The 17,823-nt window shown below is 47.9% G+C and overlaps 2 protein-coding genes, 1 long non-coding RNA gene and 1 pseudogene across 4 annotated transcripts; 2 read left to right on the forward strand and 2 right to left on the reverse strand.

Annotated features, from left to right (window-relative positions):
- Positions 1-4,170: 4,170 nt before the first annotated feature.
- On the reverse strand, positions 4,171-5,151 carry LOC120701457 (L10-interacting MYB domain-containing protein-like). Its single transcript, XM_039985494.1, has 2 exons — positions 4,846-5,151; positions 4,171-4,744 (listed from the first exon to the last, which is right to left on the reverse strand). The coding sequence occupies exons 1-2, from the start codon at positions 5,149-5,151 to the stop codon at positions 4,178-4,180; spliced, it is 873 nt and encodes a 290-aa protein (XP_039841428.1). The 3' UTR covers positions 4,171-4,177.
- A 1,640-nt stretch (positions 5,152-6,791) lies between these two features.
- Positions 6,792-8,564, forward strand: LOC120699174 (gibberellin 2-beta-dioxygenase 3-like). The gene is made up of 2 exons (XM_039983064.1): positions 6,792-7,775; positions 7,897-8,564. The coding sequence occupies exons 1-2, from the start codon at positions 6,840-6,842 to the stop codon at positions 8,137-8,139; spliced, it is 1,179 nt and encodes a 392-aa protein (XP_039838998.1). The 5' UTR covers positions 6,792-6,839; the 3' UTR covers positions 8,140-8,564.
- Positions 8,565-8,743: 179 nt separating this feature from the next.
- Positions 8,744-11,031, forward strand: LOC120699176. Of its 2 annotated transcripts, none has more exons than XR_005685263.1 (3): positions 8,744-8,841; positions 9,576-10,604; positions 10,975-11,031. It is a non-coding gene; the product is annotated as an uncharacterized LOC120699176 (long non-coding RNA). The 2 variants fall into 2 exon arrangements; XR_005685262.1 differs by lacking the exon at positions 8,744-8,841 and having other exon boundaries at positions 9,484-10,424; positions 10,520-10,604.
- A 3,881-nt stretch (positions 11,032-14,912) lies between these two features.
- Positions 14,913-16,839, reverse strand: LOC120699175 (annotated as a pseudogene).
- Between the last annotated feature and the right edge of the window lie 984 nt (positions 16,840-17,823).

The following is a 17,823-nucleotide window of genomic DNA, read 5'->3' on the forward strand; positions in this document are numbered from 1 at the left end:
GCGTGACAGCGTGAGCCGCGCGCTGGGGAGCACGTTCTGCAGACGAGCGTGAAGCTCGGGCATGGCCTGCTGGCGTGGTCCGGATCGAGCGGAACGGCGCGACGCGAGGAGATCGGACGTTGGAGGAGAGCTCCCGCGGGTGTCGCTATGGTCTAGGTCGTTGTAAATCCTCCATCTCAGTTTGAGTCCAGTGACAGAAAGCCAAGATACAGGTAAGTTTGTCACCGCGGCGACGGCGTCCGTCGCTGAAATAACCCTGTATGTTCCGGCTACCGTTCATCTTCTTCCTTGCGTTGCTGTCGCGAGTGTGAGAGAGAGCAAGCGTTCCTGGGCTCCAATTCCAGCCTTGCCGGAGCCAGAGCACTAGCAAAGCACGGCCCTTCTTCACAGCCTGATAGTACACTGCTCGCTGCCTGCTTCCCCACCGCTCCGACACCTATCGCTGCCGCGCCACGGACCCGAATCGATGCCTTTCTTCACCGGCATGCCGCAGACGCCCGGGGCGGCCTGACACGGCCATTCAGGAGCCCCTTTTGGTCACAGTAGCCCCGATACCATTTCTGCAGAGGATCCCGCGGCCACGTCGTTGGCCGGCGGCCGATGCCCGATGGCATGCGTGCACCCGCGCACGCGGGGCCGGGACTCCCCGCACAGTATCCGGTGATCCCGTTCCCTGTTGACAGCGGCGGCCGATGCCGATGTCGGATGCCGCCTCCGATCCTCCGCCCCCACAAAAGAAAAAAAAAAGCAGCCGCCGATCGATGCGGACCCGTCGGCGGGCCGCCGACCACCGGCGCTGCCGCACCCGCAACAGCGCCAGGGTTGCCGAGAAGCTTATCTCTTATCCGCCGCGCGGCCGCGCTGTTCGACCGCGGCGTCGCCCGCTTTTTCTTGCCGCGACGCGCGCGTGCTGGAATCGGAGAAGCTGCTGGGCGGGCCTCTGCGGCGGCGTACGTGCTCGGCGGCGGCTCACCCGCGTGCCGTTCGCCTAGTAGTCGGCAAGGCAAGGCAAGGCAAGGCACGGCAAGGCCGCGAGGGAGAGGGAGGAGGGACCGGCGCGTTTGCGGCGCAAAGGCGTGCACGCGTCGGAATCTGCCGGCACGCGGGAGGACCTTGTAATTTTTCTCTCTCCACTAGGCGGCGCTTCCGACCAACGGCCTCGCCGGGCAGTCGGGCAGATCGGCGTTCACCTGCAAAACACAGAGCTCATCTACACGTGCTCTGTCGATCGTGTCTGCCCAAAGTCCTAAATTATTCATGATTCCAAATGCTCGTAGTTTTCAAAATGACTAGACAAATCAAATGTGTACCCTTCTAAGAAATTGTAGTTTCACTAAGAGCAATTATATATTAGTGGGTTACCAGAAGAATGAATTCTACGTGGAGGTGAGAGAAGAGAATTTAGAGAGAAAAAACAAGTGTTTTCCTTACCGCAAGCTGAATGTCTGCTCGTGGGCCCAGATGAATTGAACCGGCAGCATGCAGCCCGCAGCAGGCACATGGCTGCGCATGCAGCGGTTGCATTATTACCCTTGCTCTAAAATGTACTACTTCCATCTTAAAATACAGCAACTTTTAGACTTGATCAAACATTTTCATCTTTTGATCAATTGTATCTCTAAAAAATAATCACTTTCAAATAAAAGAGTTACATATTACGATAGTTTGGTTTCATTATCAATGAAATAATATAAATTTTTATATCGCCAACCTCTATGATTTTCTACCATCTAAAGTCAAAATTTAAAAAGTTCGTTTTGAAAGAAAAAACTAAAAGTAGCTATATTCTGGGACAAAAATGTATAGCATATATGCGTAGTAATACAATTAACATGTATAGCGGTAAACGGACAGAAACATGTAGTGCATATCTTCTTGGTGTTCTAAAAGGGATTGAAAGATATAGGCGACCTCACCCGATGGACGCGCGCTTGGCCGACGCATTCGCCATTTCGGTTGTTTCTATAATTGATGAAGCAAAGGTCACCTCAGACATTATTATTGTCACTGACACGTACGATTCTGACAGGACGCTAACGATGTCATAGCATTGGTCCTTTTCTTCAAGCTCTACTTTTAGTAGCATGATGACTTATCAACAATCTTCAGCCACGCACTCTCCCGCCCGGCCCGGCAGCTTCTGCCCACTTTCACTGGTTCATTGTTCACCACTTCCCATCCCATGGAAAAAGAAATTTCTGCTGCAGATCTTCAACTTTTAATTTGATGAAACACATCTACTAAACTTGGAAGAACTCGCTTTCAGCTCATGCAGATAAGGACTTCTAATTTACTTGAGTAACTACAGATAGTATATTGAGTAGTATGTGCAACTCTCAAGACAGTATCTCAGCGAGCAGTCTGTGTGTGTGTGTGTGTTTTTTTTATAACCCCGGATTCGAGCTCTGGATAGCCGGCACCACAACTGGGTACCCATCAACCTCCTCATACGTTCATAATAAATAATTTCTAGCTTGAGCAATGGTTTCTCATAAGCTCCATTGACCCTCTACAACATCAATGTAAAGTGGGGGACATCGATATAAAGTGGAGGCGCTCTGGTTACAATCACTCTGTTCTGCTAGCTATGGCTGAGCCGGGGGAGGGGGGGAGGAGGAGGTACTGGCACTCGCTAGAGTGTAGGGTTTGAGATAGTAAGGGCTTGTTTGGCATGGCTCCAACTCTGCCTGTAGCAGCTCCACTCCAAAACTCCAGCTGGAGCTAACTCTGGGTGGAGTTGGAGCTGTCTGGTTGGTGTGTTTGGCATAGAGGGTGCCCTCAGCTCCAGAAAAGAGGGTTGTCAAGGTGGATTGTCCCTTTTGCCCCTGGTTTGAGATTGTACCAATAATGAGATAAATTCATAATAGCTACAATGTCCATACTATAACACCAATACGCTACAGAAGTCTACCAAATATTCCATAAATAATATAAATATATAGATCCAATGTCCACACTTAAATATTTCTTAATTAAATATTTCTTAATGACAGGTTCATAATAATAAAAACTATTACACTAGTTCCATGCAAGTGCAATAGATGTAGCCATACTATCACGGAATACGTCCATAGTCACAAAGATTGGTTCATCTGTTGAATCATCAGAGGCATGTGGGGACACAGCATATTTGTTGTATCTTTCTGGGATAGTAGGCACAAAGTTAGGATCTCGATCGAAATTAGCAAAATCCTCATCATCACTTGCATGCTCACGTATGAAATTATGAAGAACCATGGTAGCAGCGACAATCTTCTTCTGTGTTAGCATTGAGAAGCTAGGCATCTTATATAGCATTTGTCATTTCATCTTCAATAGTCCAAATGAGCGCTCAATAACATTACGAACAGATGAATGTATCCGGTTGAACTTTTCTTTTGGAGAATTTGGTTAAATACCTCGATGCCACTCAGGTAAGTGATACCTCTCACCCTTGTATGGACAAAGGTAACCCGGACGATTAGGATAGCCCGCATCGACAACATAATATTTTTCTGCATATAGGTACACCGTCATAAGAATTGGATATAACAATACAAGCATCCATATGATTTTAGAAAGAATATACCTTGAGGAGGATGTGGAAAGACCTTTGCATCAGCTTCCAATGAATGATACAAGACGCTCGTGTCATGCAAAGCACCCGGTTGACCCGCAGCCACATAAGTGAATCGCATATCAAAATCACAAACTGCAAGCACATTTTGAGTCGCAATTCCTGTCTTACCAATATACCTCACTTGTTCTTCAGGTGAAAGACTGACACGGATATGAGTTCCATCAAGTGCACCTATGCAATCCTTGAAGTGTGGATATGCTCTTTTATCATTTCGAATCCACTTGTGCACTTTGCGAAAGTTAGGATCTGTTGGTGTCAAGAAATGTCCAGCCATTACAACTACACATTCTAGAACTTCATGAAATTTTCTACTAATGGTTTCACCGGAGTGTTTGAAATTGTTTTGCGCTCTTCTATTTGACTCACTTCCAGCACATATGAATAGAAATATTGCAAGCATCTCATAAGTAGTCATGTGTTTTGATGGTTTCAGTGCATACCTCTCAACTAACACATCATGAAGATCAAAGAAGATGTGCTCGTTCATTCGTAACATTTTATGACATTCACCTGGAGTGTTTACAATCTCCATAAGCCACCCCATTTTAGGATTCAATTCTACTTTTGATACTTGTCATTGTATTTCCTGGTCAACCAATTGAACCGTATCTCGTCAGTAGGCAAGGTCATAAACATCTCTCGTTGCTCCTTCTTCACAAACAATTCAGATGCAACATAATGCTCATTGCTCCCATAGCCGGCACCACAAGCAATCACAAGTTCCATCACTTGGTCAATTGAATATTTTCCCTCTCTCTTGGAAACATACTCATTAGCTGAGCTAGCCATACTTGTAACTGCTTCTTGAATGAGGATTGCATTTCCTGTCTTTTGCTTCTTTTCTTTGTCTTTTCTTGGAAAATGTCTTGCTAACCTCTTGCCAGTAGCAGGTGAAGGAGAAATAACATTCTCTTCTTCTTGATTTTCAGCAACAAATGCATCATCTTGTGTCCCAAAAATCCCTACCTCCTCTTGTGTTTCACCATCAATTGGAGGTGCTACGCCATTACCTCCCTGAGGAGACCAATGGTCAATACCAATATTAGTGATGCCCACAAAACACCTTGCCAATTCTTCTTCATTTCGAAGGGGTTGCTTCCTGAACTTTCCACATCCAGGAATATCCTGAAATTGCCAAAGACAACCACATATTAGTTCAAAGAAGAACAAAATCAGGTAAAAACAGTAGCAAAATAATAGCAAAACTGAAAACAAAACACACTTACAGCTCTAGCTTCCTTCCACCATTCATCATCCATATCAAATGTCCTCTTTACAGGATCCCAACCGGTTCCAGTTTCCCTCATCTGGAGTTTCTTCCATGCCCTGAAATCTTCTTTTAACTTGTCCCACTTGTTTTTCAGTTGACCCTTGCTGATCTCAAGCCATGTCCTATCTTTGAACCCTTTCTCAACCTCAGCATAACCAAGTGCATTCAGGTAAGTGCTTGGTCGATTTCCTTTCTCAACTTGTTCGGCAAACAATTTACACACAATCCGGGTGTTCTTAGCGTTCCAATCAATTTCCGACATCTATACCACCTCACAAATTAAGTTTTAGAAGGCATTACAGTGCTGCACAACCACATCCTAACAACAATAGTAGCATCTCACAGAACCACAAAGACATTAAACCAATTTTTAAAGTGTATAGAGCCTCAAATTAAACTAATTTTACTATTGCATTACCACATCCTAACAAATGCAAGGAGAGAAAGAGAAAGCATGGTTGGACCTTGTCTGGTTCCTTGCTTCGCTTGACAGGTGCAGCGGCGTGGGGGGCTTCAGTTCCTGCACCAAAGGGGGGGGCGACCTCAAGATCTGCAAGAGCCAGCATGGGATGAAACGAAGGAGGAGAAACAGAGGGCGCCATGGGCACCATCACTGCCGAATCTAGGGTCGAGCCCCCGAGCAACTCACCTGCAGATGGGTGGGGGGTGCGGCTCCAGCGCCTGGATCTGGCAGGAGGAAGGCGGAGTTGAAGGAGGACGGCGGCTTCGGCCTGCAGGCGGCGGCCCTCCCCGAGCTAGCATGTGGTGGCGGCGTTGCAGGTGGCGACGACCCTGAGCGAGCAGCCGGCGGCGAGGTAGCCCAGCAGGCGGCGGCGGCCTGGGAGAGGCGGAGGCGGCCGGCAGGGTCGGCGCGCAGCCGCGGGCGGCGGGAGGTGACCGAGAGCAGGCGGCGGCGGCTAGGGTAGCGAGCGCGTGGGGGTCGATAGGGGCTGGGATAAGGTTGCAGTGGTGGGGGGCGGGGGAGAATAGAAGAAAATAACGATTCGGGGTTTGGGGTGTGTAATCGATGGCAAACGTGGGTAATTTTGTCCGAACTCCAAGTCGATGTCCATACGAGAGGGTTTTGGAGTTGGAAAAGAGGTGCTCCACCGGCTCCATGAAAAATGACCTACGAGCTCCACCCACTCCAGGAGTTGGTCAGCTCTAGAGCTGGGGTGTTTGGCTCCCCTTTGCGAGCTCCAGCATGGAGCTGAGCTCTGGAGCCTTACCAAACACCCCCTAAGTTGTTTAATTTTTACAGCATATATAGATTAACATCTACACTAAAATGTATAATATAACAAATATTAATTAAATAAGAAATGCTCCAAAAGAGAATAGAAAGAGATGGTAAGCATTCAGAAGCTCCGCATTGCCTTTTGCTCTCGCTAGTCCTCGAATTAGCCACGGAAGTTGACGCAGGAATTAAGATGTGAATTCAATTTTGTCCAAATCTCTTGTTTGGTTCGTGAAGAAGGGAACTAAAGAAGAGGAGTTTAAGAGGGAGCTGGGACTAAGGGCGTGTCCAACTCCAGAAAAATAGTGAACAAGTCTTCAACAGCCTTACACTACATGCGTCGTTGGATGCTGGATCAAGATCATAATCACCCTCCTTACCCTACCCCCCTAACAAAATCCTCCAGGTAACTAATAGTATGGGGCGCGCCACGATAGTGCATCTGCTGTGAGTGGCACCAATCATTTAGAGAGCCCAAACCCACAGCTAGACTGTAGCCTCGCTTCGTTCATATGTGCCCTCTCATGATGGCGGGTACTACTCTAACCTCGGCAGGAATCCGTCAACAGAAAACTTATCCGAGATGAACAGCACCCGGCCGACCGGACTCTTATCTCCTCGCCCCTCCGCTCCGGCCGGGACACGTCTCCTTCCTCCACAGATCACTCGGCCAATTAACACGAGAAAGGGGAACAGAAAAGAGCTCGGGAGCGATGCAACGTCGCTCGCTCCATCCCCGCTCGTTTCGTATCGCCGCTTCGGGCCCCGCCGCCGCGGCGCTCCCCTATATATACGAGCCACGAACTGAAGCCCTTCACCTCCCCCCCACATGCACTACTCGAGCTCGAGCTGACCAGCCGTACGGTGGTGCTCTGTTTCTTGGCGGCACCACCAATCCAGGATCCACCATGGTGGTCCTCGCGAAGCCGCCGGCGCTCGACCAAATCTCGCTGGTGAGGTCGCCGGAGCCCGGGGCCGGGCCCCCGTTCCCCGGCGTGCCGGCCGTCGACCTCTCGGCCCCCGGCGCGGCCCTGGCCGTCGTGGACGCGTGCGAGCGGTTCGGGTTCTTCAAGGTCGTCAACCACGGCGTGCCGGCGGGCGTCGCGGACAGGCTGGAGGCCGAGGCCGTCGCGTTCTTCGCCCGGCCGCAGGCGGAGAAGGACGCATCCGGCCCCGCCGACCCGCTGGGGTACGGGTGCAAGCGCATCGGCCGCAATGGCGACACCGGGTGGCTCGAGTACCTCCTCCTCGCCGCCGACCAGGGCGCCGGGGCCTCCCTGCCTGCCCCGCTCTCCGGGGACGCGGTGAGCGAGTACGTGGGCGCCGTGCGCGGGGTAGCGGCGTCGGTGCTGGAGGCGGTGGCGGAGGGGCTCGGCGTGGCGCCGCGGGACGCGCTGAGCAGGATGGTGGCGGGCGCGGCGAGCGACCGGGCGCTCCGGGTGAACCACTACCCGCCGTGCCCGCTGCTGCAGCGCCTCCCGGACTCGTGCAGCGTGACGGGCTTCGGCGAGCACACGGACCCGCAGCTGGTGTCCGTGCTCCGCTCCAACGGCACCGCCGGGCTGCAGCTCGCCCTCCGCGACGGCCGGTGGGTGCCCGTGCCGCCCGACCGCGACGCCGTCTTCGTCATCGTCGGCGACTCCCTGGAGGTACGCGTACGGCGGCCCACTGCACATAGTAGCTGCATACCCACGTATGTACAGACACGCACACATGATAGATTGGGATGGTGATGGCTGATTGGCTGTGTTGTACGACATGGTGCGCCAGGTCCTGACGAATGGGAGGCTGAAAAGTGTGCGGCACCGGGTGGTGGTGGCCAACAGCCGGAAGCCGCGGGTGTCCATGATCTACTTCGCGGGGCCGGCGCCGGCGCAGCGGATGGCGCCGCTGCCGGAGCTGCTGGGCCGCGGCGAGCAGGGCCTGTACAGGGACTTCACGTGGGGCGACTACAAGAAGGCTGCCTACCGCACGCGCCTCGGCGACAACCGCCTGGACCCCTTCCGCATCTGATCTATCTAGGCACCACCCAACTGTAGCGCTATGCCCCTCCTGCCTGCCTGCCATCGGCGCCGGGCCTCCCTGCTCCTGGGGATCACTGGAGGCAACCAGGAGCCAGTACACTACTGATTGCTTCATGGACGAGCAGGAAGGGAGGGCCTGGAGAGCTGGGTTATAGGTAGGTGTGGGTAGGGTTGGATACGGAGACAGGTGTGTGCTCTGTTGCATGCATGCTTATTGCTTTGTGTTGCTGCCGATGCCAACTTGCCAAGTGTACAGTGGCTGTGGTACTAGCTACAGGAGAGGGAGCTTTTGTATTTCATCTGGGGTCTGGGGCTCCATGATGCTATGCTGTGTGAATGTTGTGTGTGTGTGTGTGTGTTTTCTATAACAGATTTACTCCTCGTCAATCATTTGAGGATTTGTTTATGTGTCAATCGACGCTGTGAGCCATCCGATCAGGGTTGGACGTGTGGGATATATTCGCTTCTACTTTGTGTAATCGGGCCCGCTCGGCTCAGTTGTTCTGCCCGTTGTAGTGTTACCGGGTTGGTGTTGAAGTCTTATTGGGTTTGGTACTCGATGTCTCCTGTCCCTTTCATTTCTGTGATGAGCTGCATGGAGGCGGAATAGGTGGAGACGGAGAGGTGGGCGATTCGGCAGACCTTGTCTTCCTCAACGACGATTGTGGATTTCCGGCGAGGTCCTCTTGAGGTTAGTCTCTTCTTCTCCCCATCTTTCCATTCCTGGTTCAGTTGTTTGATGTGAGGGTAGGCGGACAGATTGGCCTTTGAAATCCCCTCTTCATCCCCTAATCCCATCCTGTCTGGTTGAGCTGTAGATTTTCCACGGGAAGCATCTGCATTGGCCGTGTGCCACCATACGCAGGCCACGCAGATGAGAAATTAGTGGAGGATTTAACCCGTTTGCCTACATTCGTCTCCTGTTGGTTTCCCCACTTTCCGCTATGTTCGATTTGCGCGATTAAAGATCCATGTGTTCATCGATTTTTGATGGTTTATCGCATATGTGTATCCTGTGTCCATGTGCAGTTAACTGGGAGATGTGTGTATGTCTGAATTGTGGCGATAGTTTTGGTATTTTATCTGATATCATGCATGATAGATTGTTCCGGTATTCCATTTCCATATGTTTTAGAAAAGGGGAAGTATATTGTGTTGACTGTTGACCAATATCTCCTTTAGAAATTGCACAGATTGAAGAATCTTTTCCTTGTTTTGAAAATGCTTGAAGCCTACTAGTATTGCAATAGCACCTTTGATCTCCTTGGTAATATAGCCATCTCTTTTTCTGTATGCTCCGGCTAAGATTGTATAACTTAGCAAAGTGTCTTACATCACGAGAAACACTGATGGGTGATGTTCCTACTTGTGCTTCATGTTCTTTCGCTTTTCTGTATCTGATTATTGTATTTTTCTCATCAACAGCCTGCTGTAACAATGGGCAAGGGGACATTCTCCTTTTATTATTATTTTTGTTGGCTTATACTATCCATCATATATATGTATGTGTGATTTTTATACTTCTACACAGTGCAATTTCTTTTCAGCAAACAATTCATAAAACCATATGTATTTGTAGTGCTTCTACTAGCAGTATGATATGTTGAATTTGTCAAAATTATATTTTCAAGCTAAATTCACATGGATATATATTCTTCGTACCATGTACCTTTTGCATCAGTATGTTCTTTGGGTGATTGTCCTTCATATAATGTCTAAACTTGTCATTTTCTTACAGATGTTCTTCATTCTTTTCAGTTTTGAATAATAAAATTTATAGTGATAATTTATATCAATGTGGCATTATTATGACATTTTAGTTTCATTTGAAAATCCTTTTCATGTAGTGATATAAAATTACACTAGTGAAACTTCTTCAATTTCATCGCACAGATTGTACTTTCTATCTTACGGAGGGTGCCCTTTTATTGCTATGATGTACAGTCATTGTGTGTTTTATCTCTTCTAGAGGCTTTTTTTTATTTCATCATAGTCTGCTCGATCATGGAGGGTTAGCTCAAATCTTTCTAGCTAGTTTCTGCCCTCTCTACAACTGTTTCCTCATGCACCTCCACATTTACTGTACCATTCCTACTTAATTATAGTTTAGTATATGCAGAGACAATGTTGCCTTTCAGTGCATACGACCACTAAATCTTGGATAATCCCATGCTTGCATATTTGAAACTATTTTTCCTGGCCGCCATCTATGGTTTGCTTGGCATCCCTTTTTTCATACTTGATGTGGTACAGGCCTATCTGCCGCATAATGAGGTATGTGGCATTGGTTATAAATGCCTTTTAATTTTGTGTAGCTTTTGAATCTAGGTGACCGATTCGATTTGTAATTATAATTTCTATTGTTCTAGAACAACGATGACTCTAAGATGATATGTGAAGACAACTTCAAGAATGTATACAAGTTATTTTGTGGTTGAGTATCCTATTGTGTAAGTTGCAAGCTCTCTCTCTATATGGATCCCTTGTCTATTTGCACAACACGTATCAATGACACTGCACGTCTAGTTTGTAAGTTTAATTTTATTGTAATATTTGTGATTTTACTGTAATCTTTTAAGTTTACTGTAAATATTGTGATTTACTTGTAATTTTTTTAACTTTACTATAAATATTGTGATTTTACCTTAAATATATTATACTACTCTTATACCCTGATTTTTTACTGTAAATATGCAAATGTGCATCACCTCACATATTCTTGTCAAATATGACCAGTGCTTACAATTTCAATGTAAATATGAACTAGTTCATACATATTTATGTCAAATGTCAGTTGTCTTGATAAATATTGTATATTTTTCAGACTAAGAGTTTACCCAAGTGTTTTTGAGATGAGTGGTGTGTAATGCACCTTTCCAAGGTACCTCTTTCGTTCAAAACTAAGCTATATAGTTTACCAAGTGTTCATCATGTTTTCTAGTGTTTTACAGTTCGTTAAACAACTATGTATTATATGAACATGTCTGAGCTAAAAAATATTAACTTTATGCTATGTAGCAGCTGTGATTTTTCTATATAATATTTTTATAACCATGTCAAATGTGAACTGCATGGTCCACGGCCTGGTGTTCACAAAAATGTGTACTAGCATCTATTGTCCAGTCACACCTCCATGGTCTGCAGCTTCTACATGAGCTTATAACTGGTTCATGCCCAAGTGTTTAAAATATATGTAGCAACTAAGGATTTGGGAATTTAATTCGGGCGCCAACAAATATGGTATAAGTGACATTATAAATTATTTAATTTGGTTGCATAGTTAAATGTTGTCGGGCGCCAACTAAGGATTTATAACAAAGCTCATCATTTCACACGTTGGGCTTATTTGGCCCATGCTATGCTATTGGGAGAACCTAATTTAGAACCTGTGCATATGAAAACTTTTTGTTGGATTAGACATAATGCTAAATGTTCATGAGCTTTGTTTGATAATGCTTCTATGAATCTTAGGTCACAAATTGTTAAATGTGTGGTACATAGTTTTTTTTTATCTGATCGTTGTGTTTAGAACTGTGATTGTGCAAATTTTTAAACATGCAATGGCAGATGGAACGTCAACAATATAAGGTTATCATTCATGTTGCTTCGTTGCAGATTTGTATGGTACGGTGTCACCCATAAAATTGAAATTGTGTTCTCCCTGAGCTTTATTAGAGCTCGCAATGTGGAGGAAATCAGCACTGGTCAAACTGTAACTGTGGCATGTACTTGTGGGGGTGATTGTAATGTGTCTGTGGACCACAAATAATATATTATGCCTAAGTTTGTGGACTCATTTTTTTATGCTACTTTAGATGTATTTTTCACCCTCTCATGCTGTTATTTGATTTCCGGCTTGCATATTTAATTTGTATGTAACTTTATTGTCATCTAGAAAAATATTACATGTAAATTTTTAATTTTTGATGTATTTTTCACCCTCTAATGCTGTTATTTGATTCCCAGCTTGCATATTTTATTTACATGTAACTTTATTGTCAACCCGTAAAATATTACCTGTAATTTTTTATTTTTGATGTATTTTTCACCCTCTCATGCTGTTGTGTGTGTGTGTGTGAGAGAGAGAGAGCTCATTTTATGTTTGTGACTTGAAATGTGTGTAAATTTATTTTTTTGTGTGAAAGAAATGGGTGCGAATTTGGAATATGCTGTGAGTTCCCTTGCATTCAAAATTTTAAAATCTATACATTAACAAACAGCTCGTATCATTGGGCATTTTTTGCACTTCTACAGAGAACTGCTAACTGATTCAAAGTAGTCCAAATAGTCTAAACGGATATGAAAGTACACATGGACCCATTACTGCTTAATTACTATGCATCGAACAAAAGAAATTGTGGACCCTGTATGCTCGTACGCTCGCACCAGTGTGGAAGGTAGGCAAAAAGACAGGAAGTAATTTAAGCTGTTGATCCACCATCCAACGGCTAGTGGAGGTGATTGAGAGATAACAAATATCTCAATCAGTTGACGTGGAGACACATCCTTTCTATAAATGGTATGCCACCTTTCTCCGTTTGCCGTGCTGACCAAATGAATGTCCAATATTGGGTACCCTGGGTTTGGGCAAATTTGGTACTAGAGCTATGCCCAAATATATACAGCAAGGGCAGCAGGGGTTTTGTTTTCCATCTCTGTTGTACTAGTGTTCTAGTGTTTGTTCTCTTTTAGTGTTTCCATTTATACTTGTGTCTGAGTATCTGCGGATTCAGTGCCGGTTGGACCTCATTTTATAGCTTCTACGTGCATCCGAAATTCCAAGTTAAAGTGCAGAGTTCCGCTTTCGTGCAATACAGATTTCCAAGAACACATATTCCAGTAACAGTCCTTGTTTCATGCTTCCATGGATAACCAATCTAAAAATAAAAGAAACAGCACACATGTACATCGATCCCCACCGCTACGAACGCCTACGAGAGACTAGGTGGTAGCGGATCTTAAGATTTGCGAATGACTAGAAGTGCAGTGGTGTTAATATGTATGTTGCCTACTTATTATAGGGAGCTACTCCCTCCGTTCTGTAATATAAGGCATTCCAACATTCTTGAAGATCAAAGTTTTTCAAATTTAATCAAATTTATACAATAAAGTAATAATATTTATGATATCAAATATGTACCATTAGATTCTCCATTAAATACATTTTCATAATATATCTGTTTGGTACCATAAATTTTTATGAATCTCTCTAAAAATTTGATCAAATTTGAAAAACTTTGACTCTCCAACAATGTTGGAATGCCTATATTTCAGGATAGAGGGAGTATATATGTTCATTTTATTTTTGAGATGGAAGAAACTAAGCATTTCTAATTTTCTATTAAATTAACCATAAACTCCATAGTTTTTCCATGGTCTATATGTTCCCCGGAAGAAAAAAATTAAGCACACGTCTAAAAGTTAGTCCATTAATGAAAACATGTGTCTGAGGGTATTTTTCTTGCTCAACTTCTATATATATTACATATAGAACCAGTTTATAGAATCGAGAATTGGCATGGTTGGAGAAACATGTCTGATCGATTTATGGAACTGGCCCGACCAGATTTGGTGGGAGTTTCAAAATGAAGGTTTGACTTTGCCGTTATATAGCTCTCGTTGAGATGATTGAAATGCATATATAGAATGTTCAATCTAGAATTCAGATGAGAAAAGTATCGGCTCAAGAAGGACCTCACCTGAGAAAAAAGGTCAGAGTATTTCGAGTAGGAGTTGTATTTCAACATGATATTTGTAACTAATTCAATTTCGAGTAGGGTACGACCTCCCACCCAATATATATATGAATGGCTACTGCCGATCGAGGATAATCCAATCAAATCTAATACAAGTACCTTTATTTTTATCTCTAAACCTATTTGTTTTCCAAATCCTAACTGTTGTTCTTCTTGTGTTCGAGAGTGTTCTAAGTGGCCTGCCAATCTTAGAGAGCTCTCGGTGTTCTTGATTTTCACAGCACGTTTATCAAAAGCGGCTAAGTTGGTTCTGAAAACCGGTCAGACTAATTTGCACTAGAAGTACCATAAGGTGATTCGTTGCAATCTTTCACTCTGTTCGGCTGGATGTGGCTGGTGGCTATTGCTGATTTGCTGTGAGAAAAAAGTACTGATTGCTGGCTGGTGGCTGGTGCTGATTTAGTGGGAAAGAAAAGCACTATTGCTGGTTGCTAGCAGAAAAGAGTGATTGTGTTCTGGCATATCCGGTGTATTGATCGAATTTCACTTTAATATTTTATTAAAAAAGTAAGCTTTGTTTCCATAAGGTCAACACTTCTCCGTGACTCCGTCCTAGCGTCCGTAACATACTTGCATTCAAAGGAGAGATGCACAATATTCATCAAAACGAAGGCGCATCAAATTAAACCTGAGGTGTCCAGTTCTACTCCTTTTCTTGAAACGGGTGCTCGGCTGGGAGATTGTTATAGGCTCATGTCCGTATAAACACCTTGTTACGACATTCAATTCCCAAATTTTCTTCATCTTCGAGCTGATGGCAGGGGTGAGGACGATGACCCCCACTGCCGCTGGCGCCTCCTGCTGTATATTTTTACAGCGCACAAATGCAGCAGTGCACAAATCTCTTGTGCGGCTGCATTGCCACGCAAATTCTCGTCCGCGTTCCAATTTACGTGCGGTTTGTTCAAACAAAACAAACGCTATTTGATTTTTCTTCGTTACAGACTTATAAAGTATCCATCCATGACGATGGGCGATCAACTGAAACTCTAACAGTACAACAACATCAACAAGCAACAATGCCACGCAAACAAATCTCTGTTCATCCTCGAATAATTTAGCACCTCTCTAGGTGCGAGCACTAGAGCATACAATCGGTAGGTCAGTGACACAATGCACTAAAGAAACGACGCGAGTTTATTTTGGGCCCATAACATTAATAGCGAATTATCCTGCGCCGTAAATCGGCGCTAGAAGTCACCCTAGTGGAGTGGACAAGACAACGGAGCAAGTAAATCCTCCTCTTACGTTGTCTCCCATGACGTTTGGGTCCAGGCCCACACGTCAGCGGCCAGGGGCAACGTTAGAGGAGACCCGTCGGTAAATCCCAGCTTTCCGATCACTTCTGCGCCTTCTTCTTCCACAGGTCGCTGAGCGCCCGCATGGCGCCGCCGGCCTTCCGCTTGCCATTGGGTCCCTCTTCGTCACCGTCCTTGGCTGCCATGCCCTCGCTCTCGCCGCCACCGGCCGAGGCTGGGCCGTGGCGCTGCTTGTCCGTGCTGCTGCTGGCACCCGCGGGGCGGCCGCCGAGCACCGCGGCGGCCCTCCTCAGCCACCTTCCGCCACTGCTCGCTCTGCACGCGCGAGCGCTGCGCCTCGGCCTCCAGCGACTCCCGGGCGTACTCCGACGCCCGCAGCCGCTCGGCGAGCCGGGCCTCCCGCGCCGCGCCCTCCCGCAGCGCGTGCTCGGCTTCCCGCGCCCTCGCGGACGCCGCCTTCGCGGCCTCGGCAGCCTCCTCGGCCATCCTGCTCAGGTCGGCGTTGTCGGCCTCGAGGGCGGCGATCTCCGCGTCCTTCACCATCAGATCCGCCGTGAGCTTGTCGACGAGCTCATTGTTCAGCATCAGCCTCGCCTTCAGCTCCTCGAGCTCCGTGCTCTTGGCTACCACCATCTTCTTCAGATCGTCGACCTCCGTGTCGATCACCATCAGCTTCGCCCTCAGCTCGTAGCCCTCCATGTCCTTGGCCGTCAGCTTCGCCCTCAGCAGCTCAACCTCCGGGCTCATCCCCTTCTTGCCATCGTCATCGGCAACGGCGTTTCTCGCCTCCTCCTCATCGCCAGTCTTGTTGCCCTCCTCGACGACCGGGCCCTCGTTGTTCCCCGACTCGCCCGACACGACAGCCTCGAAGCCGGCCTCGGCGGCCGGCGACGGCGACCTCATCCTCATGTAGCCTTCCTCCCCGTTCGCACCCTCCGCGCCACCAGCAGCCCCGTCCGCCGGCGCCGGCGCCTTGCCGCCATCGTGCTCGACCGGCGGCGGCGCCGCCGAAGAGGCCGCGTCATCGTCCCTCTTCTTCGCGGCCAGGCGCTTCTTGGCGTCGGCGAGCGCGGCGCGCGCGTCCTTCCTGGCCTTCTCGGCCGCCGCGAGCTGGTCCCGCATCCCCATAAGCTGCCCGTGCGCCTTCTCCAGCTTCGCCTCCAGCTCCGCCGCCCGTGGGCCCGCGCCGGCGCCACAACCAGCACCGGCGGGCTTCTTCTGCAAATCCACGTTCATGAAAAAAAAACATAAACGCCACGTCACTGACGACACGCACTACATGGCGTTTGCACATTGCACCGTCCATCATTTGATCACAAGAACATCCTTGCCTCGTGCAACGGGCTGCGCGGCGCCATGGCCCGGACGCCGAGAGCGCGCCGCGCCGCGCCGCCGGTTGCCTCCGCGCCCGCCGCCGCCGCCGATTTCAGACGCTGCACTGGACGCTGCGGCAGCTCAGACACGGCCCTGAAGCAGAGTTGCTCGTGAATCCGATCGCCTCCGGATATCGGAGCAGAAAAGGCTTCGGATTTGATCGGAGCGTGAAAAATTGCTAGAAGAAATAGTGCCGGACTCGGACTATACCTGGGCCTCGACATGCGACTGTCCGAGTCCTCGAACTTGCTGCTCTTCTTGCCATTGGCCGTGTGTCCTAGCATCGTAACAGCAAGAAAAACTGGCCCGTTGAGAGTTGAGGCACACCGGCGAGACGGGACTTTCAAATCTGGGTAATTATATCGTTGATGATGAAGGAACAACGCCGAGGACGCTTGGTTGGTGAGCGCGTCTACCTCCCGATGTTAATGCTGATCTGGTACTGATTGGAAACTTTGCTTGGAACAGATCAATCTGTCCGGAGCTTAGGTATGTAGTAGTAGCAGATTAGGCTATGAATTTTCCCTTTTTCTTTCTTTCTCATTCGCCTTCGTGCTCGTGCTCATGGAGATGGAGAGATGATCGATCAACGCCTGGAAGTTCAGCTATATCCCGTGGCATTCCCTCCCCCTCTCCTGTACTTGCACTGCTAATAACTTTGAGAACATATCCGAAGAAGAAACCCATGGCGATGCGTGCGCCGCAGCGACGACGACCACCGGAGTTTCTCACCTCCATTTCCGCCATTGCCGGTTGCTAGATTCCGCAAGCACAAAGTGAGCGATATGGCTCACCTGGATGATGCGAGGCGCCACCGGCTCGTCCTGGGCTGCACGGGCGTTTTTTTAGCTTCTAAGCTTTTTGCAGCGCGCGGGCGCTCACGAATCACCAGTACGGCGGGGGAGAATTATGGTTAGAACCCACGTCTTCGTCGGAGAAAGAAGATCAGGCGCGCGGACGGAGGGTGCGAATTGTCCGGTCATCTCATTTCGTCTCCAAGCTAAGCATTTGATCGGTGACAGGCTGACAGCAAGTGGACCCACCATGTCGGAACCGGGCCGCATGTTTCTGGCCCACGCACCGCGGCTGCGGAAACGGGCCGCAGGTGGCAACAGCTCCCAGCCAGCCCAGGCTACTACCCCGTGAGGCCCAGCCCACAAGGAGTTTAAGTCTTTTTACGTTTTTCTCCGATTTTTTTTTTTGAGGGCTCTGGAACTGGAACAACGAAAGCTCTCGACGCTCGTGCCCCGTATCTGTTTGAGCCAGGCTACGAGCTGCCTAGCA

The sequence above is a fragment of the Panicum virgatum genome, chromosome 3K (assembly GCF_016808335.1).
Source record: "Panicum virgatum strain AP13 chromosome 3K, P.virgatum_v5, whole genome shotgun sequence".
Lineage (NCBI taxonomy): Eukaryota > Viridiplantae > Streptophyta > Magnoliopsida > Poales > Poaceae > Panicum > Panicum virgatum.

Coding starts and splice junctions, on each gene's coding strand:
- LOC120701457 (XM_039985494.1), bottom strand. CDS start 5,151: ATGTCGGAAATTGATTGGAACGCTAAGAACACCCGGATTGTGTGTAAA. Junction 4,745..4,845: donor GGTGGAAGGAAGCTAGAGCT/GTAAGTGTGTTT, acceptor TGGCAATTTCAG/GATATTCCTGGATGTGGAAA.
- LOC120699174 (XM_039983064.1), top strand. CDS start 6,840: ATGCAACGTCGCTCGCTCCATCCCCGCTCGTTTCGTATCGCCGCTTCG. Junction 7,776..7,896: donor TCGTCGGCGACTCCCTGGAG/GTACGCGTACGG, acceptor ATGGTGCGCCAG/GTCCTGACGAATGGGAGGCT.